Source organism: Rana temporaria, chromosome 1, assembly GCF_905171775.1.
Source record: "Rana temporaria chromosome 1, aRanTem1.1, whole genome shotgun sequence".
NCBI lineage: Eukaryota > Metazoa > Chordata > Amphibia > Anura > Ranidae > Rana > Rana temporaria.
The window spans coordinates 452,673,331-452,698,319 of record NC_053489.1 but is presented as its reverse complement, the minus strand read 5'-3'; the positions used below and the strand labels follow the sequence as shown (position 1 = coordinate 452,698,319).

The 24,989-nt window shown below is 41.0% G+C and overlaps 1 protein-coding gene across 4 annotated transcripts in view; it reads left to right on the top strand.

Annotated features, from left to right (window-relative positions):
* EPGN (epithelial mitogen) overlaps nt 1–14,515 on the top strand; it is a 72,786-nt gene extending 58,271 nt beyond the window's left edge. For all 4 annotated transcript variants that reach the window (XM_040327746.1, XM_040327747.1, XM_040327745.1 and 1 more), the window contains one exon: nt 14,270–14,515. In XM_040327746.1, coding sequence (XP_040183680.1) covers nt 14,270–14,321 — 52 coding nt within the window. In that variant the 3' untranslated portion in view covers nt 14,322–14,515. The remainder of the gene's footprint in view (nt 1–14,269) is intronic.
* Nucleotides 14,516–24,989: the final 10,474 nt, after the last annotated feature.

Genomic DNA, 24,989 nt, shown 5'->3' with positions numbered 1-24,989 from the left:
CCAAACAAAATTGGCGTCCTTTTTTCCCATAAATAGAGCTTTCTTTTGGTGGTATTTGATCACCTCTGCGGTTTTTATTTTTTGCGCTATAAACAAAAATAGAGCGACAATTTTGAAAAAAAATAATATTTTTTACTTTTTGCTGTAATAAATATCCCCCAAAAATATATAAAAAATTTATTTTTTTCCTCAGTTTAGGCCAATACGTATTCTTCTACATATTTTTCGTAAAAAAAAATCACAATAAGCGTTTATTGATTGGTTTGCGCAAAAGTTATAGCGTTTACAAAATAGGGGGTATTTTTATGGCATTTTTATACATTTTTTTTACTAGTAATGGCGGCAATCAGCGATTTATTTTTTTGGTACTGCGACATTATGGCGGACACTTCGGACACTTTTGACACATTTTTGGGACCATTGGCATTTTTATAGCGATCAGTGCTATAAAAATGCATTGGATTACTATAAAAATGCCACTGGCAGTGAAGGGGTTAACACTAGGGGGCGGGGAAGGGGTTAAGTATGTTCCCTGGGTGTGTTCTTACTTCGGGGGGGTGGACTCACTAGGGGAAATCACTGATCTTCTGTTCATATGTTGTATGAACAGAGGATCAGCATTTCCCCCCCTGACAGGACCGGGAGCTGTGTGTTTACACCTACAGCTCTCGGTCCCCGCTCTGTAACGAGCAATCGCGGGTGCCCGGCGGTGATCGCGCCCGCCGAGCACACGCACGGGACTCGGGGGCGCACGCCCCTAGCATCCTGCGAGAGAGCCGACGTAGAGCTACAGGCTCTCGCGCAGGGGAGCCAACCTGCCACCGTAAAACGACGGCGGCAGGTCGGCAAGTAGGTAAAGAATCTCTCTCCTTTTCGCTATATTATCTCCCACTCTACATAAGCTTAAAGGAACACTAAAGGCAAGATTTTTTTGGGGGTAAAATAACAAACATGCTATACTTACCTCCACTGTGCAGCTCGTTTTGCACAGAGTGGCCCCGATCCGTGTCTTCTGGGGTCCCTCGGCGGCTGTCTCTGCTCCTCCTCGCAAAAGCTTTCTACCTTCATGCGAGCTCCCTCGCATGGTGGAAAGCTTTTGCGAGCGCGCTCCCGTGATACAGCGGCGGCCATAGCCGCCGACTGTATCACTCGGCCCCGCCCCCCGGCGCGCCGCGTCATCCGCTGTGATTGACAGCAGCACCAGCCAATGGCTGCGCTGCTATCAGTCCGTCCAACCTAGCCAATCAATGGCCAGGCTGGGAACCGAACAGGATGACGAACGAGGACACGCCCGGGACTTTCGAGGGGTGAGGTAAGTAAAACGGGGGCTCGGGGAGGGGGGGGGTGATTGAAAGTTGTCATACCCTAATTCATGACTAAAGTGGATTTAATAGATCCATTGCATGATAATGGATTCGGCAATAACAAACTTGGTAGTCAATAAGTGTATTAGTGGGTTTCTCAAAGAGGAGCACCCACATCTTACCACTCCAATAGTAAAAAATTGAAGGAAGGCTTAAGGAAAAAATAATTGGGACCAATGAATTAATCATTAGACAAAAAACAATTGAGATCGAGTTCTATATTCATAACTCTAGGCTGCATACTCTGCAATTTGTACAGCCATCTGGTTTCATTTTGGGAAATAGCTTGTCTCATATGGGTCCCCCTCCAGTGCTGGGTTATCTTATCTATCCCATAAAAGGTACACAAACTGGGATCACTATTATGATGACTTTTAAAGTGTCTAGATACACTGGGCCAGATTCACAAAGATATACAACGGTGTATCTCCTGATACGTCGTCATATCTCTGAGTTCCGTATCAGGTACCGCATAGATCTCCCTAAGATCCGACAGGTGTAAGTGACTTACACCGTCGGATCTTAGGCTGCAATCTCACGCTGTCCGCTAGGTGGCGCTTCCGTTTGTATACGCGAGGAATATGCAAATGAGGAGTTACGCCGATTCAGAAACGAACGACCGCCCGGCGCTTTTTTTTTACGTCGTTTGCGTTCGGCTTTTTCCGGTGTATAGTTACCCCTGGGTCTATGAGGCGCAGCCATTGTTAAGTATGGCCGTCGTTCCCGCAATTAAATTTTAATTTTTTACGTCATTTGTGTAAGTCGTTTGCGAATACGGATGGACGTAATTTGCGTAAACGTCGAAAGCATGAAGAGTTGCTAACGTCATTTGGAGCATGCGCACTGGGATTAATTCGCGGCCGGCGCATGCGTAGTTCCTTCGGCGCGGGGACGCGCATCATTTAAATGATACACGCCCCCAACCCGCCGAATTTGAATTCCGCCGGGTAGTTTACGCTACGCCGCCGCAACTTTACAGGCAAGTGCTTTGTGAATACAGCACTTGCCTGAAAAACTTGCGGCGGCGTAACGTAAATGAGTTACGTTACGCCAGCAGAAAGATCCGCTGATCTTTCTGAATCTGGCCAAGAATGGTTGGGGAACTCCTTTTTTATATTCATCAGGTGCTCATTTATTCTTGTTTTAAGTTTCCGTGTCGTCCGACCTACATATTGGAGTGGGCAGGGACATGGTCTGAATCGCAGGTAATTAAAGGTTTGATTTTAAACTGTTTTTTTTGTTACAGTAGATTGGAAGTGTGTCTTCTTCTTCGGATCTCCTGACCTCCTAGTAATTTTGCAAGCCTTGCATCTAGTGCAATGGTGGAACCCGGCCCCGTCCAAAAAAGTGCCAAGTTTCTTAGGGGGGTCTGGTACGTTAAGGGCAATCCGATTTCGCAATCCTGGTGCCCGCCTATATATAAACTTGGGTTTGGAGGAAATAGCGGATTGCAAATCTATGTGTTTAAGGAGTATAGGCCAGAATTTCTTGAAAACTGCATCTACCTGCCTATATTGTTTGTGAAATCCTGATACAAAAGCTAGCTCGCCTCCAAATTCCTTTTTTGGCTTGGTTGACACCAACATTTGTCTATCCATTGATGACACTTGGCACAGTACCTTAGTTAATATTTCTAGAGGGTAACCTTTTTCTACAAATTTTGATTTTAGAATATTGGCTTGTAATAAGAAGTCATCAGTGTTACCACAATTACGCCTGAGCCGCATATACTGTCCTTTGGGGACCGCCCCTATCCACTGAGGGTGATGGCAACTGTGGGTAGGCACAAAGCCATTCCGATCAGTGGCTTTGAAGTACGTCTTGGTCTCAAACACATTGTCTTTTTTAACAATAGTTAAGTCCAAATAATTCACAGATGTGTGACTCACTTCTGCTGTAAATTTGAGACCATACTCGTTGGTATTCATTTGTACTAAAAAAATCTCCAAATTTGCCTCTGTTCCTTCCCAAAATAGGATCATGTCATCTATATATATCTGATATAGAATGAGTGATTTGTTCCTCTTTTTGAAGATGGTTTCCTGTTCCCATTTATTTAATACTTATTTAATACTAGGCATGTGCAATTTTTTAAGTTACGAATACGTTTTCCGTCAATTTTCGTTATTTTAGTTGATTCGTTAACATACGAATGAACGAATGGTTTAGCGCAATTGATAACGAATAACGATATTTTCAAAATAACGAATATGAAAAACAACGAAGATACGAAAGATGAAAGAAACGAAAACATAGAAACAACGAAAATACCGAACCCAAAAAAAAAAAAATTACGAAAAACAAAATGAACGAAAATGCAAACTTACTAATATTCGAAGACCGAAAAGAAAACGAAATGCCGAACAAAGTATAAAAAACGAAAATCAAAACTAACGAAAAATAAATTACGAATCTTCGGAAAACTGAAATGAAAACAACGAAAATACAAAATAATGTAAATTAGCTTTCGTTAGTACTGAAATATTTCTGGACATTGACCAATAGCCACTGAGCGCTGTCCCTTTCCTCTGAAGAGGTTTGTTCCTTCCCCCAATGAGCTTCTTTCTCATTACCTCCTGGCTCATTGTGTCTTTTTCTGTGTTAGACTGCAGTGCACTGCATCTAATTTCTAGATTTGTATTTGTAATATCTGACATATTTTAGTTTTCTTCTACGTCAGACTTCATTCTAGACAGGGTGTGTGTGCTAACTAAGACAGTCAAGTCAATCACAGTAAAATCCGAATTACAAAATTACGACGAGTAGTGTGTCGAATAAACATAAAATGTATTCGAACAGAATTACGAATGCAATAAAATCTACAAAAGTAAGTTTTTACAATCAAAGGAAATTAGACATGAAAATACGAATGATCATAAAGCAACGAAAATATATTTCTTTACGAAAATACGAATGCGGCATGATGGAAAATATAATGTAAATACGAATAGCAAAACAACGAAAATTAAACTAACGTAAAAACGAAGGAACGAATAAAATCATTTTAAAAATACGAACGCGGCAGAATACAAAATAGAACGAAAATACGAATCTCCATTCAACGAAAAATAAACTAACAGAAAAAAACGGAAACGGAAAAAAGAGTGTTACGAAAATACTAAAGAGTACGAATACGATAACTAACGTCTTACAAAATTACGACTCGTTACGAATCATGATAAACGAACAGAAACGAAACAGAAATAAACAAAAATTTTTGCTGTGCACATGTCTATTTAATACTACACTCACACTTGGGGCATAACGTGCCTCCATCGCCACTCCTCCAATTTGATTGTAAAATTGATTATTCACCCAAAAAAAGTTTAGTCATGGCTAATTCAAGGCCTTTAATCAAATGTTTGATCTGCACTTTTTTGACCTTGGATTGTTTAACTAGGGCCCATTGGAGTGCCTCAAGGGCATCAGTATGGCGGATGTTGGTATACAATGACTCGATGTCTATTGTTACCATCAGTGTGGTTTCAGAAGCACTAATATTTTGCAATGTTAATATTAGATCTCTGCTGTCTTTGAGATATGACGGACTTAGGGAGACCAATGGTTTGAAAAAAACATCCAAATATTCTCCCAATCTGGAAAATAGAGATTCAATCCCACTAATTATAGAATTATAGGTCTTCCTGGTGGGAACTCTTTATTATTATGTATCTTGGGCAAAATATACATTACTGGGACTTTTGGGGCGTGTAGGATCATATATTCGGCTCGTAATTGTTTGTTTACTCCCTCCTCTATCCAATTTGATAATTGAATTTTTAACCGTGTTGTGAGATTACCATACATTTTTTGATAAGCAATCGGATCATCTAACAATCTTTGCATTTCAGTATAATAGTATTCCCTAGTTAATATCACTATTCCTCCCCATTATCTACCGGTCTCACCACTATTTGTTTATTTTCTTCTATTAATTTGATTCCTTCCCATATTTGCTGATTGGAGGCAATTTTCGAGATTTCCATCTCACGTACTTCATCTTGTACTATTCCTTTAAATGCTTCTATATAATGATTGGTTCCTTTTTTGGGGATTGAAAAACACGTGTGTGCAAAGGGAGGATTGGAACTAGTGGGAGTAGGGTTAGTGGTCTGACCTGCAAAGTATTTTTTAATATTTAGCTTCCTTATATGTTTCTTAATATCGATAAATAGTTCAAATTTATCAATATTATCAATATTCTTTTCTGGAGCAAATTTCAATCCTTGTAATACTGTTAATTCTTTATCTGAGAACTGTGCTCCTGCCAGATTGAAAATACCCTCACCTAATTTAGCCTTTTTCTTTTTCGTTCTACCTCTTCCTCTTCTGCCTCTCTTTCTGCTTGTTCTTTGGTATACTGTGGGGCCTGGGCTGGATGCGATAGGGCTCTTTCCAGCCCCTCCATTCCCCCCCCCCACCTGATTCGGATTTTGATAGGGGGCTGGTCGTCCCCTAAAATTCCCCCTGAAACCTCCTCGCGGGGGCCCCGGTGGATATTGATTTTGATTATCATGATTGAAATCGGTGGGTCCCATATCCCAAGGTATCCCTCTGTTATAAGGATCCACCGGATAGGGAGGTGGATATGGATAGGGATTGTGGGGGGGATAACTACTATTTTTGGGATGGGTAAGGGTCCCTTTGGTAGGGGGTTTGGTGCTTTGTTTGGGGGTACTAGCACTTTTAGGGGTTTTTGTATCCTGAGAGTTCACTTCAGACATTCCAGTGCTTTTAATGGGAGATGTCTCAGGTGAAACTATTGTATTAAGTGTATCTTGCCACTTATACTCTTTATTTTCTTCAAAATCCTTGATATCTCCCTGATATTTTTTTAGTTTCTTATTCTTGATATCCCCATCATACTTCAATAACTGAGTTTGTAAAAGCTTTGCTCTGTCTGTATAGTCACTATTGGTTTTGAATGGCTCCATTCTTTCTTTCAGATCTGCGATCTTGGCTTGCAAAATCACATTTTTGGCTTTACGCCTTTTAATCATTAGCTGCATTAGTTTTTGTTCGCAGGCATTACAGAATTGGTACCATTCATCCAACAGTTGCAGATCTTCAATCCCATCATTGGGACTAACATCCCACCTTTATCTCCTTGGTGTGAGGTTTTTTCCTATGTACATTTCAAAAGATGCAATGTCCCACCACAATCTTATCTGTTTCTCCATGTCAAATTGTAATTGTTTGAACCCCCTCTCTAGATCTAAATTGGGACTGGGGGCTTGTTGAAAATAAACGCAATCAACTCAAATATACAAAAACGTTTTTTTAATCGTATGCTAGCTGAACACTTATAAAGGTATTCACAATACCTGTAAAATAAATCAAATCAGAGAGAAGTGCAGCGCAAAAAAAAACTATCTCTATTTTCAGGGTAAAAAAGTGAGTGTTATACGCCAATAAATACAGTAAATAATACAATACTCTTAAATGTATACACCCTTATATAGACATAAAAAAATCTAAAAGAATATATAATAAAATATGAAAAAAATGTGTTAAAAAAATATAAAAATATACATATAAAAATTTAAAAAAATGTATCTATCTGAAATGAAACAGTTTAAATCAAAATCTACATTTACACCTTCAGGTATCAAAACCTTTGCTTCAAAAATCCAAAAAGATTCTCTTTGACTAAAATGGCAGATGAAGTTCCCTCCCTTCCATTGTCTGTTAACCCTTTCAATCCCCCAAAATGTGAGTCCCCCAGGGTCACTGCCATGAAAAATTCAAAAGTGTTTCGAAACCCTATGAGACCAGAGTCCCTTTTTGATATTTGTTCTCCTATACGAGCACTATGTGGTCTAAATGTCCCCCCCTATATATCAGAGTCAGCAATCGCACTCCAACATATAGGCCACACCCCGTGTACTGCACGTAATCAGATCTTTAATATGATATTTTTTATTGGTGGAGGATGATGTAAATTTCTTCAGTTTTTTCATATTACACTTGGATTCCCTACATGCTGGGCAACACTCATAAAACCCGACAGGAATGAGAAAATCCTCTCCTCCCTAACAATAGGATCAATAACACCCTGGGCAATTAAGTCTCTTAAGTTGGGGGCTCGCCTGTAAATAAATTGGGGATGAATAGGGAGAACTGCACACAACACCTTATCCCTCCTGAGTACTTCCCAGTGTTTCAGAACAATTTTTTTTAATTGTTTATGCTGAATGTTATAATCTAAGACAATCTTGTATTCATGCTTATTTTCCTTTTTTGTGTTGGAATCAGACACCAATCCCTTCCTGTCTTTTTGATATCCCTTCTGCAAGAACCTCTCTGTTAAGACTTGAGATTGGGTCAGACTGTGGTGGCAAATGTCTGCATTTTAAAAATGAAAATCAATAAGGAGCAACAAGTAAAAAGCCTTTTGTACAATCCAAGTCACTTTGCTTGGAACGTACACAGGACTCTACTGTCACTGCCTCCAAATGACAGTGCTCATGTCTGGTTATTGGATGCTCTGACAGCTATCACTGCTCTGTTGGACAAATGAGACAGAATCACATAACGTACCCTATAACTAGCAGTTATGTCTCTTTGCTCCTGGTATCTGATCACTGCAGCCAGTTATATAAGTAACAAAGAAAGAGAAGTTGCACAAAAAAGTGTAAAGCTCAGCGTTAGTTTAAAAAGCAGTGTGTATAGCACATAAATATTGCTAGTTAGTTATAGTAAATCAATCCAAGTGGTAAATAGGGAAATTAAAACTAATAAGAGTCTTTGAGGGTCAGGTACATTTTAAAAGGTCGATGTTGTGTGAGGCCCTGTACACACGATCAGTCCAAACTGATGAAAACGGACTGAAGGTCCGTTTCATCAGTCCAAACCTACCGTGTGTATGGCCCATCAGACTTTTGTCTTTCAGACCAAAGTTTTAAAACTTGCTTTAAAATCGGACTGATGGACTGATGACCGATCGGTCAAAACCGATGGTTAGTACGCAAAAGCATCGGTTCAAAACCTGCGCATGCTCAGAATCAAGTCGACGCATGCTTGGAAGCATTGAACTTCGTTTTTTTTTTAGCATGTCAGTGTGTTTTACGTCACCGCGTTGGACTCGATCGGATTTTGAACTGATGGTGTGTAGGCACATCAGACCATCAGTCCATCAGACCATCAGACTTGAGCCTTCAGTCCGTTTTCATCAGTTTGGACTGATCGTGTGTACAAGGCCTAACTGCTACTGGTGGCAGGGCCGCTTCGAACGCGTGCTGGGGACCCGGAGACTGTAAAAACAAAAGGGCAAGGGAAAAAGGAGAGAAGCGCCAAGCCACTTTTAGTGCAGTATCATTTTAATAACAAGTAGCAAATACTTAAAACAAATAAAATGCACTCACATGGTGCTCATTGGGTAAAGGCATGTCAGGTGAAGCAGTGGAAGAAGCTGAGGGAGTCTTGGATGACAGCCATGAGCGCTGTGTGTCAGTGGGTGCTGAAGCCTCGAGGAGACTTATGCCGCGTACACACGGTCGTTTTTTGTCTTGTAAAAAAACGTTTGTTTTTTCTCATGAAAAAAAAATCGTTTTTCAAACTTCATTTTAAAAAACGACGTTGCCTACACACCATCGTTTTTTCAAAATGCTCTAGCAAAGCGCGGTTACGTTCAGCACGTACAGCGGCACTCTGTTCCATTCAAGCTCGCGTCAGAAGACATAAAACGACGTTTTCCCCCCACACGGTCATTTTAAATGACGTTTTTAAAAATGTCGTTTTTTTTTCATCACAAAAAACGACCGTGTGTATGCGGCATAAGGATAACGCCGGCAGAGTTTTGCCCTGCATTGCCAAATTAAGAGTTCAAATTAAATATTTTTTATCCCATCCTCCTATATCCTATGCTATGTTTATCAGAAGTAGATCTTGCAAGCCTTTGTACAGTTTCCAAGTGGGGAATCCCATTTGTGTATTTGCTTTCACTCACCTGTATGTTGTGCTACAGTCTCTTCTTCTTTTTTTTTTTTTTTATCAAGGTTTCACATGCATACCTATTCAAACCCTTGTCACCTCTCTAAAGCACCTCTCTTTATTCTCCTTGACCATTTTTTCCTTCTTTCTCCACAACACCTCTGTATAATCTCCTGCCCTGTGCATACTTTATCATTACCTGCCACCACAGGCAGCCTCTCTATGTTTTCCTCACAACTACCGGTACTTGCACTGTTTTCTGTCATATCCACTTCTCTGACCACTCTTTTGCTCTGGGAAACTAATATTACTTTCCTAGACGGTTATGTCATCAATGAGACCCACTGGGGTCCCCTCAGTTTGCACTCATGGAGTCAAGGTAGAGTAGCGGCATTATGACTGGAGCATCCGTAATTGACACTCTATCCTCAGTGCAACTCAGTAATGGTCAGCCTGATAAAATGACTGTCTCTATTTCCAGCCACTGCACTTGTCACACAGACAGGCACAGTGGGCGAGCCTCTTCAATGACACAGAACATGTTAACAGTTAAGCCCCTGCATCACTGAACAGTGTTGCTGGCCATTACATCTGACTGTGTGACAAACACAGTGGCCTGTCATAGACTTGTTGTCAGTAATGCTGTGCCTGCATTTTTAACTGATTCTGTGTCACAGTACAGACTGCCTTTTTGTGCATATGTTCATGGGTACACACTACCCCAGTGCTCTGGTTTTATTATCTCATTAGTCCACTCTTCTGTCCTCTGTTATCTCTTTCTTATTTCCACAGCACATCTTCAAAATAGCTTTCTGTTTTTCAGCCCTCCTGCCCTTTTCCCAATGTCCCTCTATGCTCTCCTGCATCTGGACACATTTTCTATCACTATTCTTCCACACCTGCCCCTTCAGTCTTCTACCCTAACCAACCTGTCATTATATTGATAGTGTAATACAATTCTTGTTATACTGATGAGGATCTGATGAGGCTGCACCGATGGGCACTGATAAGGCTGCACCGATGAGACTGCACTGATGAAGCTGCACTGGTGGGCACTAATAGGATGCACTGATGAGTTTTTGATGAAAACCATGAGCAGTAATCATAAAGTATTGTGATTGAATTGAATTGTTGACAAGATAATCATAATTATAATCCAATCTGGAAACCAGTGAAGATGCGCACATCCAATGAATATCCCTAAATTGATTCAACTATTATTTGGCCAGGATTTAAATGAATCAAAATGTCTCTGAAATATTTCCCATTTGCAGGCATAACAGACAAGAATGTCCTCTGTTGCCTCTTTTGTTTTGATTTTATAATGCACGTCTTCCACTATTAGGGGATTTTGCATTAACTCTTTGAAGGGCAAATATCCTTATATGCAAAAGAAGCTTTAATTTACTTGGTCGATCACAACCAATCCTTTTCTTCACGTTTTTTTAATTATTGACCAGTTAGGGGAATGTACAGGCCTTTGGGTAAACTGATATAAATTCATTATTTTTCCTCTTGACTCTGACACTGTAAACCCTGTCCCTTCAATCTTGCAAGTTAATAATAAATTTAAGTACTTAGGCATTACCCAATTTTATCGTTTGCAAAAATGAAGTGGTGAATGTCCTCCCAAGTAATGTAATGGGCAGTGCTAATATAGTTAAAATAATTTTTTAACCAAAGCTGGTGTTCCTTTTTTCACCGGTCCCATAACAATTATGACAATATTGAAACGTATCTATTTACTATGCTTTTCTTTCCTATGTACCCAGCAAGGCCCTCACATTTTTTTATGCACAAAAGTGTATCTTAAATGAAAGACCCCATACCCTCTAACATTTGCTATAGTTGGCCATACACGGTTAGAAAATTGTTACAAAAAAAGGTCATATTTCTGTGGAACGTGCATGTAACACCATCTAATTATCGCCATATTAACAATCGATAACAAATGATACATTGTCTGCCGAACAATTACATGATTCGGGGTTACATTTTTAACATGTGCATGCTCTACAGATTTTTTCAAACTGTTTTTGATCAATTCCCCTACTAATGTTTAGAAAATCTATTGTTTAGGCTCAATAAAATCAGACGGTTTGTTTTTTGCCATAAAACTTTGCACATCGATAACCGAAATTAGCCCACAAACGTTTTGAAATTCAACCGCACAGTGGTGCAGTGAGTAGCACTTTTGCCTAGCAGCAAAAGGGTCGCTGGTTCAAATCCCGACCACGACACCATCTGCCTGGAGTTTGCATGTTCTCTCTGTGCATGCGTGGGTTTCCTCCGGGTGATCCGGTTTCCTCCCACACTCCAAAGACATGCTGGTAGGTAAATTGGATCTTGTCCAAATTGGCCCAGTATATATATGTATGACTGTGTGTCCCAAGCGTGTCAAGATCCTTCGGGGTAAAATGACCGCACCAGCCAAGCAGACACTGGCTGGAAAAAGTGCCCAGAGGCGATTCAGTTCGCATGAGTTGCGCTATACAAGTCATTCATTCAACCAATCTAACGTATCAAATGCTTTTTTGAACAATTTTCTTAATGTGTATGGCCAGCTTACGTTTTTCTTTCCACCCATTAGCATATGATTGTAAGAGCCGTTCTAAACTTTAAAAAAAAAAAATGCCCATAGCCTTCTTCCATTCCTGATTTGGTTTATGTAAATCTATTAGTGCCGGTTCACACAGGGGCAACCCGACTTACAGCGCGACTTTGCAAGGCGATTTGGAGGCGATTTTAGTGCGAATCAGCTCGACTTTGAGCAACTTACAACGCGACTTAAAGTTGCCTCCAGGACAGGCGACTTTGGCTGTGGCCAATCACAGAATAATAAGCTCTGTGGGAGGCAGGGGTTTTCCTGGGTAAACTATTTTCTTTTTCTGTAAAGTTGCTTCAGTTAAGATTAAGATCCGGCTTTGGAAGCAACTTCCATTGGAATCTATGGGTACACGTCGCCTAGAAGTCACCTTGAAGTAGTACAGGAACCTTTTCTGAAGTCAGAGCGACTTCAGTAGTGTACATTAAGACGGCTCTCATTAACTAGAATGGAATTTGTCAAGTGACTTGGGGCGACTTGAGGTCTGACAAGTCGGATCTCAAGTCGCTCTAGTGTGAACCGGCACTCACTGTGTATATTTATATATCGCCTTCCACAATGCCTGTGTTCTAAAGAGATTTTTCTGCTGTAATGCTGTAACTGTGTTCTTTGACCCCCACTATTAAGGTTTAATTTTTCCTTTTCTATGGTTATTCACACAAATGTAATAAAAGTAGAATTACAAGAAAAACATTTTTATTTATTTTTTTCATTTTAGATAGAGTAAGGGAAAATTATAACCCTTATCTATTTTTTTTTGTTAGCCATCTGTGCACCATTGGGGAGATTTCCCTTCATTTCCTGTCCCATAGCCAACACAAGAAGTGAGATTAAATCCCTTCAAATTAAGGGAATCCTTTGGGGACCCCCAGGTCATCAGAACTAGTGTCCTCTTTGGAAGATTTCCCCTCTATTACTTATCTGGGGACAACCCAAAATTGGGGGTTTTCTTTTCTTTCTTTTTTTTCACTTTTAACCACTTAACCCCTGGACAATATTGCTGGTCAAAGACCAGAGCACTTTTTGCGATTCGGCACTGCGTCGCTTTAACTGACAATTGCGCGGTCGTGCGACGTGGCTCCCAAACAAAATTGGCAACCTTTTTTTCCCCACAAATTTGGTGGTATTTGATCACCTCTGCGGTTTTTAGTTTTTGCGCTATAAACAAAAATAGAGCGACAATTTTGAAAAAAAATAATATTTTTTACTTTTTGCTATAATAAATATCCCCCAAAAATATTTTAAAAAAACTATTTTTTCCCTCAGTTTAGGCTGATACGTATTCTTCTACATATTTTTCGTAAAAAAAAAATCGCAATAAACGTTAATTGATTGGTTTGCGCAAAAGTTATAGAGTTTACAAAATAGGGGGTAGTTTTGTGGAATTTTTATTAATATTCTTTTTTTACTAGTAATGGCAGCGATCAGCGATTTTTTTTCGGTACTGCGACATTATGGCGGACACTTTTGACACATTTTTGGGACCATTGGCATTTTTATAGCGATCAGCGCTATAAAAATGCATCGGATTACTATAAAAATGCCACTGGCAGGTAAGGGGTTAACACTAGGGGGCGGGGAAGGGGTTAGGTATGTTCCCTGGGTGTGTTCTAACTATAGGGGGGTGGCCTCACTGGGGGAAATGACTGATCGCTTTTCATACATTGTATGAACAGAGGGTCAGGCATTTCTCCCCTGACAGGACCGGGAGCTGTGTGTTTACACACACAGCTCCCGGTCCTCGCTCTGTAACGAGCAATTGCGGGTGCCAGGCGGCGATCGCGCCCGCCGGGCATGCGCGCGTGAGTCAGGGACGAGCGGGGGGCACCTAGTGGCCGCTTAGAGAGCCGACGTTATTGTACGGGCACTCACGCAGGGGAGCCGACCTGCTGCCGTAGAACTGCGGCGGCTGGTCGGCAAGTAGTTAATAGTACTGTAATAGTAAATAGGACAAATAGAGAGGGTAAATCTCCCTAATATGGACACAGACAGTAGTAATAACCGACAAGTGTTCTAATCCCTCTCCACTCTATCCAACACAAAAAAAAAAGAAAAGTTTTGCCTTTAGTTACCGTATACCTTTTTTTTTAAATCTTAAAAAAAATGTCAATTCATATTGGGTGTTGATAAAAACAAACTGGTGTTTCACAAGAAAAGTAAGATTATAGCAATTTAGTGTTCACTGAAATTGTTCAAAACAGTTATTATCTCTTTTACATAAATTCCTATTCCACTTCTAATGTCATCTACTTGGAATCAAGAAACATTCTGGATCAAGTGATAAAATTGCCTTTATCTCTCTATAAACTCTACACTGAAAAACAAGCACATTAGTTATTTATTTTTTCACTTCTCATTTTTTTTTCAGATGTAAGCCAACTCCAGATTACGAAATGTGCAATAGAGAGAATACACCATAGATGCTTCATTTGCAAAAGTGCCAGCTGAATAATCAATGGGCATTACAGATGCGATTCATTTTCTCCACACACATGGATATTGAATCTTCCCATTTATCACAAGGACTGCAGTGACGTCACAGATGAACTTTAACTACTTATTTTACGAGAGTGCCCCTGAGCAGAGTCCCTCTGACTGTGAAAACATCTTTCATGAAGCCTAGGTTCACACTGCTGCAAATTCAAAATCGCGGTAAAATGCGCGATTTTACCGCGATTTCGGCCGCAATTTAATGTAAATCGCGGCCAGAAATCGCAAAAAGTAGTACAGGAACTACTTTTTGAAATCGCAGATGCGGCGTTGCACTGATTAGGACAGTGCCATTGCCGCCGATTTGAGATGCGATTTGACATGTCAAATCGCATCTCAAATCGTTCCAAATCGTACCCAGTGTGAACCAGGGCGAATACTGGTTCCGCTAAGAGGCATTACACGTTTTCTTCTAGAGAAAATCTAAGGACAATTAGATTTTTCTCCTTACTGCACCTAAAAAGTATTATAGTACTAATTTTTGCAATTTGTGTTTACAAGCTAACATTTAACATATAGCCGTTACAGTCAAGCTGTCTAACTACTCAACAACTGTTTGCGATAACATATCAACCACATACGAAGGGCATTGTGTTAAATGGGTCAGTCGACTCAGGCCCCGTACACACGACCAGTTTCCTCGGCAGAATTCAGCTTTCGACCGAGTTTCTGGCTGAATTCTGCCGAGGAAACTGGTCGTGTGTACACTTTCGGCCGAGGAAGCCGACGAGGAGCTCGACGAGGAAATAGAGAACATGTTCTCTATTTCCTCGTTGTTCTATGGGAGCTCACGTCCCGCCGAGCTCCTCGGCGGCTTCAGGGCTGAACTGGCCGAGGAACTCAATGTGTTTGGCACGTCGAGTTCCTCGGCCGTGTGTACGAGGCTTCAGACTTGCATTGTGAGACGGTACATTAAATTTTGTGGTCTCTGCAAAGCAGGAAGCCTATGTATGTAATTGGTAAATATGGCTGTCATCATGCATATATATAATTACAATCTATTAACACATATTGATAACATTATGTATTTAAATAGGACCTCTTTTGTAAGCTCTTGAAAAAAATAACTATACATTCCCTTTAAGTGATTAGGTTAGCTTTCATTACTGATAAACAGAGTACAAACCTTTTCTGTTTAGTGATATGACAAATGTGGAGCTCAATGGTCATGTGATTATATAACATTGACTTCTCTTACATGTATTACTATTGTAAACTGAGGCAATTCGGCACTTTTTAAAGCACTGCAATGTATACTAAGGGGTCTATTTTTTTGTGTTTCCACCCAAGATTCACACATCCTTCACATAAAATTCATTTATTAACGTTTGAAAAATGTATGAAAATTGTCTGAATCTAGGGTGAAAACATTGATAAATAGTTCACTATGTATTTTCACAATTGACAACAATTACTTAACCACTTAAGACCCGGAACATTACGCAGGTAAAGGACCTGGCCAGTTTTTGCGATTCGGCACTGCGTCGCTATAACTGACAATTGCGCGGTCGTGCGATGTGGCTCCCAAACAAAATTGATGTCCTTTTTTTCCCACAAATAAAGCTTTCTTTTGGTGGTATTTGATCACTTCTGCGGTTTTTATTTTTTGCGCTTTAAACAAAAATAGAGCGACAATTTTGAAAAAAAAAACAATGTTTTTTACTTTTTGCTATAATAAATCCCCCCAAAAAAGATATAAAAAAAAAAGTTTTTCTCAGTTTAGGCCGATACGTATTCTTGTACATATTTTTGGTAACAAAAACCGCAATAAGCGTTTAACGATAGGTTTGCGCAAAACTTATAGCGTTTACAAAATAGGGGATAGTTTTGTGGCATTTTTATAAAAAAACTTTTATTACTACTAATGGCGGCGATCAGAGATTTTTTTCATGACTGCGACATTATGGCGGACACATCGGACAATTTTGACACATTTTTGGGACCATTGTCATTTTCACAGCAAAAATTGCTATAAAAATGCATTGTTTACTGTGAAAATGACAATTGCAGTTTAGGAGTTAACCACTAGGGGGCACTGTAGGGGGTTATGTGTGACCTCATATGTGTTTCTAACTGTAGGCTGGATGTGTGACGTCACTGATCGCCTTTCCCTATATCAGGGAACAGACTATCAGTGACACTGCCACTGTGAAGAATGGGGAAGGTATGTTTACACACACCTCTCCCCGTTCTTCAGCTCATGTGACCAATCGCAGGACACCGGCGGCGATCGGGGGCCGCGGTCACGGAGCTTCGGACCGGGTCGCAGGAACGTGCCCGACCCACGGCTGGGCACTTAAAGGGGACGTACAGGTACATGCCTGTGCCCAGCCGTGCCATTCTGCCAACGTAAATGTGCAGGAGGCGGTCCTTAAGTGGTTAAAGTTATACTAAAGTTTTTTTTTTTCTTTAAAAAGTAACCAACATGTTATACATACCTGCTCTATGTAATGGTTTTGCACAGAGCAGCCTGGATCCTCCTCTTCTGGGGTCCCCCACTGGCGCCCCTGGCTCCTCCCTCCTTTCAAGTGCTCCTACAGCAAGCAGCTTGCTATGGGGGTACCCAAGCCGAGCTGCAGCTCTGTGTGTCCATTTGGACATGGAGCTGCGGTTCTGCCCTGCCCCTCTCTCTTTCTTTGGCTTACTGACTTTGATTGACAGTAGCAGCAGCCAATTATGCCGCTGCTGTGTCTCAGCCAATCAGGAGGGAGAGTCCTGGGTGGCCGAGGGACTCTTGCACATCAATGGATGGAGATGGGGCGCAGGTAAGCATTGGGGGGGGGGGGGGGCTGAGGAGGGCTGCTGCACACTGAAGGTTTTTTTTATCTTGATGGATAGAATGCCATAAGATAAAAAAAAAAAAACTTCTGCCTTTAGAATCACTGTACACTATTTTAAAGAGTATTCTTAGGACCAAAAAGGACAATAAAGATTTTTTTCATTTTATATTTATATTTGTGGTGTGGAGAAATGGGGTTCTTTCTGTACAAAGGTAATCCTTTACCACTTAGAGGTCTGATAAATAGGGGTCAATTAATTTAGGGTCCTTTCACACTGGGGCGTTTTTCAGGTGCTTTAGCATTAAAAAAAACACCTGTAAAGTGCCTGAAAGAAGCTGCATCTGCAATCCCAATGTGAAAGCCTAGGTGATTTCACACTAAAGCGCCTGAAAAACGCCCCAGTGTGAAAGGGGTCTTAGCGTTAAAAAAAGCGCCTGTTAAGTACCTGAAAGAAGCTGCATGTGCAATCCCAATGTAAAAGCCCCCTTCCCATTGAGGGAGCTTTATTTAACACCAAAGCGCATTAAAAACGCCCCAGTGTGAAAGGGGTCTTAGCAGCGCTTTACCAGCGTTTTCGGGCACTGGCAGTGTGAAAGGGGTCTTAGCGGCGCTTTACCAGCGTTTTTCGGGCACTGGCAGTGTGAAAGGGCTCTGAAAGCACTCAGGCTTTCACATTGGGATTGCAGATGAGGCTTCTTTCAGGCGCTTTACAGTCTTTTTAACGCCAAATCGCCTGAAAAACACACAGTGTGAAAGGGGTCTAACTGAGAGCAAATACGCTGTTCACTTTGCAAGGAAATTCACCCTTAAATGTTACGAAGCTCCACTAACATTCATCTTCCAATCATGTGCAGGCAAAAATCTTCATGGTCATTTACAAAGTGGAGTTTCACCACATTCACTAAGCTTAGGGAGAATTCCCTTCCTCCGAGTACTCTGGTTCCCTCTCACACTCCAAAGACATGCTGGTAGGTTGACTGGCTCCTTTCTAAATTGGCCTCAGTATGTGTATGCATGAATGTAGACCTTAGATAGTAAGCTCCTTGAGGGCAGGGGGTGGTGTGAATGTACAATGTATATATATTGATGGTGCTATATAAGTACTGTAATAAATAAATAAGTAAACATGAACAGCCTATTTGCCTTTAGTAAATTAACCCCATAAATCAGCATGGAGCTAGCATGTTGGATTACATGGTTTAACCACTTACCCCCCGGACCATATTGCTGCCCAAAGACCAGAGTACTTTTTGCGATTCGGGACTGCGTCGCTTTAACAGACAATTGCGCGGTCGTGCGACGTGGCTCCCAAACAAAATTGGCGTCCTTTTTTTCCCACAAATAGAGCTTTCTTTTGGTGGTATTTGATCACCTCTGCGTTTTTTATTTTTTGCGCTATAAACAAAAATAGAACGACAATTTTGAAAAAAATTAATATTTTTTACTTTTTGCTGTAATAAATATCCCCCAAAAATATATAAAAAAACATTTTTTTTCCTCAGTTTAGGCCGATACGTATTCTTCTACATATTTTTCGTAAAAAAAAATCGCAATAAGCGTTTATTGATTGGTTTGCGCAAAAGTTATAGCGTTTACAAAATAGGGGGTATTTTTATGGCATTTTTATTAATATTTTTTTTTACTAGTAATGGCGGCGATCAGCGATTTTTTTTCGGTATTGCGACATTATGGCGGACACTTCGGACATTTTTGACACATTTTTGGGACCATTGGCATTTTTATAGCGATCAGTGCTATAAAAATGCATTGGATTACTATAAAAATGCCACTGGCAGTGAAGGGGTTAACACTAGGGGGCGGGGAAGGGGTTAAGTATGCCTGGGTGTGTTCTTACTGTGGGGCGGGGGTGGCCTCACTAGGGGAAACACTGATCCACGGTTCATACATTGTATGAACCGAAGATCAGCATTTCCCCTGCTGACAGGAACGAGAGCTGTGTGTTTACACACACAGCTCCCGTTGCCCGCTATGTACCGAGCGATCGCGTGTGCCCGGCGGCGATCGCGCCCGCCGGGCACACGCACGGGAGTCGGGGGCGAGCGAGGGGCGCGCGCGCCTCCGGCGGCGGCGCGCGCGCCCCTAGTGGCGGCTAATAGGCAGGACGTCATATTACGTGCTCTCGCCTAGGAGAGCCACCTTGTGGACGTATTTCGGCGGTGCGCGGTCGGCAAGTGGTTAATGAAGGAAGAAATTGGCTGCACAACGACGTGATTGAAGTCTATTTATTGAATATTCCTTGGAAACAATGACACACACCGCGGTTGCAGAGGCCAGAACAGATGCGGACTTGTTTCGCACAGCTTCACTATGCTTACTTATCACTACATGGCTTGCTATTATTGCAGTGCTTCTTTCTGGCAGCCCTTGGCCTTCTATGTAACCTCTCAAGTGACCTTCTATAAAAATAAATATATTAAAAACATTTCAGCTTTATATTTTGGTTTCCTTACCCTTTACAGACCTGCTTTGGAAGAAATGCAATTATAATAGTGCGTAGATGTCACCTTCTTAAAAAAAAGTCCTGTTTTAATCTGTTTTGTATACCATTGGAAGCATTTTGATATACCTGTTTGCTACGCGTAACAAACACACAAAACACACACACTTCCTGTGTTGCGTTCCTAGGTCACTTCCTGTTCCTGTTTTCCTAAATAGCTTCCTTTACCTTAGTGCAGTCCTCCTTCACTTACCTCATCCTTCCATTTTGGTTTTAAATGTCCTCATTTCTTCTGAGAAATCCTCACTTCCTGTTCTTCAGTCTGTAACTCCACACAGTAATGCAAGGCTTTCTCCCTGGTGTGGAGTGTCGTGCTCGCCCCCTCCCTTGGACAACAGGAGAGTCAGGATGCTCTCTACGTTGCAGATAGAGAAAGGAGCTGTGTGTTAGTGGGGGTCCTGACTCTCTTGTAGTCCAAGGGAGGGGGCGAGCACGACACTCCACACCAGGGAAAAAGCCTTGCATTACTGTGTGGAGTTACAGACAGAAGAACAGGAAGTGAGGATTTCTCAGAAGAAATAAGGACATTTAAAACCAAAATGGAAGGATGAGGTAAGTGAAGGAGGACTGCACTAAGGTAAAGGAAGCTATTTATTGAATATTCCTTGGAAACAATGACACACACCGCGGTTGCAGAGACCAGAACAGATGCGGACTAGTTTCGCACAGCTTCACTATGCTTACTTATCACTACATGGCTTGCTATTATTGCAGTGCTTCTTTCTGGCAGCCCTTGGCCTTCTATGTAACCTCTCAAGTGACCTTCTATAAAAATTAATATATTAAAAACATTTCAGCTTTATATTTTGGTTTCCTTACCCTTTACAGACCTGCTTTGGAAGAAATGCAATTATAATAGTTCGTAGATGTCATCTTCTTAAAACAAAGTCCTGTTTTAATCTGTTTTGTATACCATTGGAAGCATTTTGATATACCTGTTTGCTACGCGTAACAAAAAAACACACAAAACACACACACTTCCTGTGTTGCCTTCCTAGGTCACTTCCTGTTCCTGTTTTCCTAAATAGCTTCCTTTACCTTAGTGCAGTCCTCCTTCACTTACCTCATCCTTCCATTTTGGTTTTAAATGTCCTTATTTCTTCTGAGAAATCCTCACTTCCTGTTCTTCTGTCTGTAACTCCACACAGTAATGCAAGGCTTTCTCCCTGGTGTGGAGTGTCGTGCTCGCCCCCTCCCTTGGACAACAGGAGAGTCAGGATGCTCCCTACGTTGCAAATAGAGAAAGGAGCTGTGTGTTAGTGGGCGTCCTGACTCTCTTGTAGTCCAAGGGAGGGGGCAAGCATGACACTCCACACCAGGGAGAAAGCCTTGCATTACTGTGTGGAGTTACAGACAGAAGAACAGGAAGTGAGGATTTCTCAGAAGAAATAAGGACATTTAAAACCAACATGGAAGGATGAGGTAAGTGAAGGAGGACTGCAATAAGGTAAAGGAAGCTGTAACGGTCACCACCGTTTACAACCTTCCATCACATCCACGACAGCTTATCGACATTCCAACCCACAGGACCCGATCCATATCAATTCCCCAGAATCAAGACGAGACACACAGCTCTGTGCTTGTTCCAAATGTAATGACAATTTAATGGTTTCTTCTCAGCTTTTTATACAGTACAAGGCATTAAAGCAACAATGAGATCTCCACCCCCCTAATCACACACTAAGGCTAATTACTTAAACATTCTAGACCGGTCGGCACCGGCCTATAATTATCATGTCTAATCACTGCACATTCCTTAAACAGCATAACAAACAAACCCATCACACACTGAGTTTCCTAGGCAGACGTTTCGTCTCCGCATGCAGCTTGACACCTATTCACACCTCTGAGCATCAATAGGTTTTAGACAGTGTTATCACACAATTAACCACTTCCTTACTGGGCACATATACCCCTTCCTGACCAGGTGAAATTTCAGCTTCCGGCACTGCGTCGCTTTAACTGACAATTGCGCGGTCATGCGACGTGGCTCCCAAACAAAATTGACGTCCTTTTTTCCCCACAAATAGAGCTTTCTTTTGGTGGTATTTGATCACCTCTGCGGTTTTTATTTTTTGCGCTATAAACAAAAATAGAGCGACAATTTTGAAAAAAAAAACAATATTTTTTACTTGTTACTATAATAAATTGCCCAATTTTTTTTCTCAGTCTAGGCGATACGTATTATTCTACATATTTTTGTTAAAAAAATAAATAAATCGCAAGAAGCGTCTGGTTTGCGCAAAAGTTATTGCGCTTACAAAATAGGGGACAGAATTATTATTTTTTATTATTTTTTTTTACTACTAATGGCGGCTGTCAGCATTTTTTTTTCGTGACTGCGACATTATGGCGGAGACATCGGACACTTTTGACACATTTTTGGCGCCATTCACATTTATACAGCGATCAGTGCAATAAATATGCACTAATTACTGTATAAATGTGACTGGCATTGGAGGGGTTAACACTAGGGGGTGAGGAAGGGGTTAATGTGTACCCTGAATTGTGTTACTAACTGTGGGGGAAGGGGGGTGACTGGGGGAGGTGACCGATGCTGTGTCCCTATGTACAAGGGACACAGATCGGTCTCCTCTCTCCCCTGACAGGACGTGGAGCTCTGTGTTTACACACAGAGCTCCACGTCTTGTCCCTGTAGCCGCCGATCGCGAGTCCCTGGCGGACATCGCGGCCGCCAGGCACTCGCATCGGCATCTTAGCGATGCGGCGAGCGCGATGTAGAGCCACCCTGCGGCCGTACAAAGTCGTACGGCCGTCGGGAAGTGGTTAAAGGCCTTTCAAAAGCCAGCCTTATTTAACATATTAACAGTCTTCAGAGAGAGATGAGTCACTATTGACTGGTTGGGGTCACAATTAACCAACATCTTGCAGTGTCTCAAAATCCTGCAATACGAACTATCAGTGATGTCAAAGCTCATGCAATACATGAATTATGATTCACTTGCCACTCCATGCCCAAAGGGCACAGAGTGGACTCAGACCCAAGAGTTATCAGTGACGCTGACACAGGAGTATCCTCCATCCTCACAAAGTCTTTGGGTGTCATGGGTCACTCCGTTACAGAAGCTATTTAGGAAAACATTTTTTTTTACCTTTACTCCTTTAAGAGCCCATTTCTGGCAGAACATCAGGTATTTTTCTGTACTTGCAGGTTCTTCAAAAGGATAAAATATGGAGAAAATGTGCATGTATTGCAAAGGTGTATTACATTTTTTATTTTATTTTACCTTTATATACACTTTAAGACACAGAGCTTCTGCTCGTGATGGTGTGATGGAGATGAATAAACATTCTTTACGTTTTAGTAAATCAGGCTAATAATCCAGGCTTTATGCACAGTATTTTTTTTAAGTGACAGGCCCAGGGTTGATCACTTGATAAAGGTCACATGAATGGAAATATATGTCTTGAGCTTTAGTGGTTTATTGGAGATGCCCTTTAACATTTTTAACTAAAAGGATTCATTGGTTGCAGTAATGCGCACATTACACGTTTACAGCTTTATTGTTCAAACCCAGTCATGTGGGTTACCTATATGATCATCAACTAATATTCATAAACACTGTAAATGCATCATTGTGCTGTAGACAGTGATATAACTTGTTTATTAAATGGACATTTTAAAACAAAAATAATGTTCCTACACAGAAAAGATGTTCCAAATTCTGTCAAACTAAAATGCAATGGTCTCCATAATATGCATTGTCTAATGTAATTTTTATTTTCTAGATAAGTTTGGTATGTGTTTTCATTGTTAACCTTTACCACATATCAAAAGAATTTGGCTTTAAACGATGAAAAGATGTTAAAAGTCAAATGAAAGAAAAAATAAATAAAGCAAAAGGGTTATATATGACGCATTGCATTCCTTGTATATTACAATCCCTAAAGATTTTGTCTTTAGAACATGCCCTGAACATAAACAATCATGAATGGATTGTGCGTGGTTGTGGGCATATTCGCTCTACTAAGGCCCTATTTACACTTTGAATGCCCACAAAATATACAATGAGATGAGGGCAGATCTCATCATGTATTTTATTGTGGAAAATTAGACTTAAAGTGCCCCTGTGCACAGACTATGAACAAAAAAGTATTTAAAATTGCCTGGTATTGAAGTGGTTAAAGCTCGTTAAAGGGGTTGTGAAGGTTTGTTTTTATTTTCTAACTGGGTTCATTTAACCACTTCAATACAGGGCATTTTTACCCCCTTCCTGCCCAGACCAATTTTTAGTTTTCAGCGCTGCCGCACTTTGAATGACAATTGCGGTCGTGCGATGTGGCTCCCAAACAAAATTGACGCCCCTTTTTTTCCCACAAATAGAGCTTTTGTTTGGGGGTATTTGATCACCTCTGCCGTTTTTATTTTTTGCGCTATAAACAAAAGAAGAGCAACAATTTTGAAAAAACAAAAACAAAATATCTTTTACTTTTGATTTAATAAATATCATAATTTAAAAAAAAAAAAAAAAGTTTCCTCTTTTACATATTCTACATATTTTTGGGGAAAAAATCGCAATAATTTATTATTAATATTTGATCGGTTTGCGCAAAAGTTCTAGCATCTACAAAATAGAGAATAGAATTATGGCTTTTTTATTTTTTTTATTTTTTTTACTAGTAATGGCGGCGATCTGCGATTTTTATTGTGACCGTGACATTGCGGCGGACATATCGGAAACTTTTGACACATTTTTGGGACCATTCACATTTATACAGCGATTAGTGCTATAAAACTGCACTGATTACTGTGTAAATGCCACTTTCAGGGAAGGGGTTAACACTAGGGGGCGCTGAAGGGGTTAATATGTTCCCTAAAGTGTGTTCTAAATGTAGGGGGAGGGGACTCACAAGGGCAGGAGACCGATGTGTGTTCCTCTGTACTGGGAACACACATCTGTCTCCTCACCGCTGACAGGACATGGATCTGTGTGTTTACACACACAGATCCATGGTCCTGCCATGATTGCGGGCAATCGCGGGTGCCCGGCGGACATCGCCCCCTAGCCGCCCAGGAAGGCAAGGATGCCATATGACGTCCACCCAGAGGGAGGGAGGGAGGGTTCCTGCCAACGTCATTTTACAATGACTCGGTAGGGAAAGGGTTAAGCTAGTGCATTGTTGGTTCACTTACCTTGTTTTTTTTCTTTGTTTGAATTTCTCACTTCCTGTTCCTCCTCAGTAAGCTGTTCTGGCTGACTAACCCCCAGTCAGAACGGCTCGGATGATGGGGCCAAGTTTACTGAGGAGGAACAGGAAGTGAGAAATTCAGACAAAGA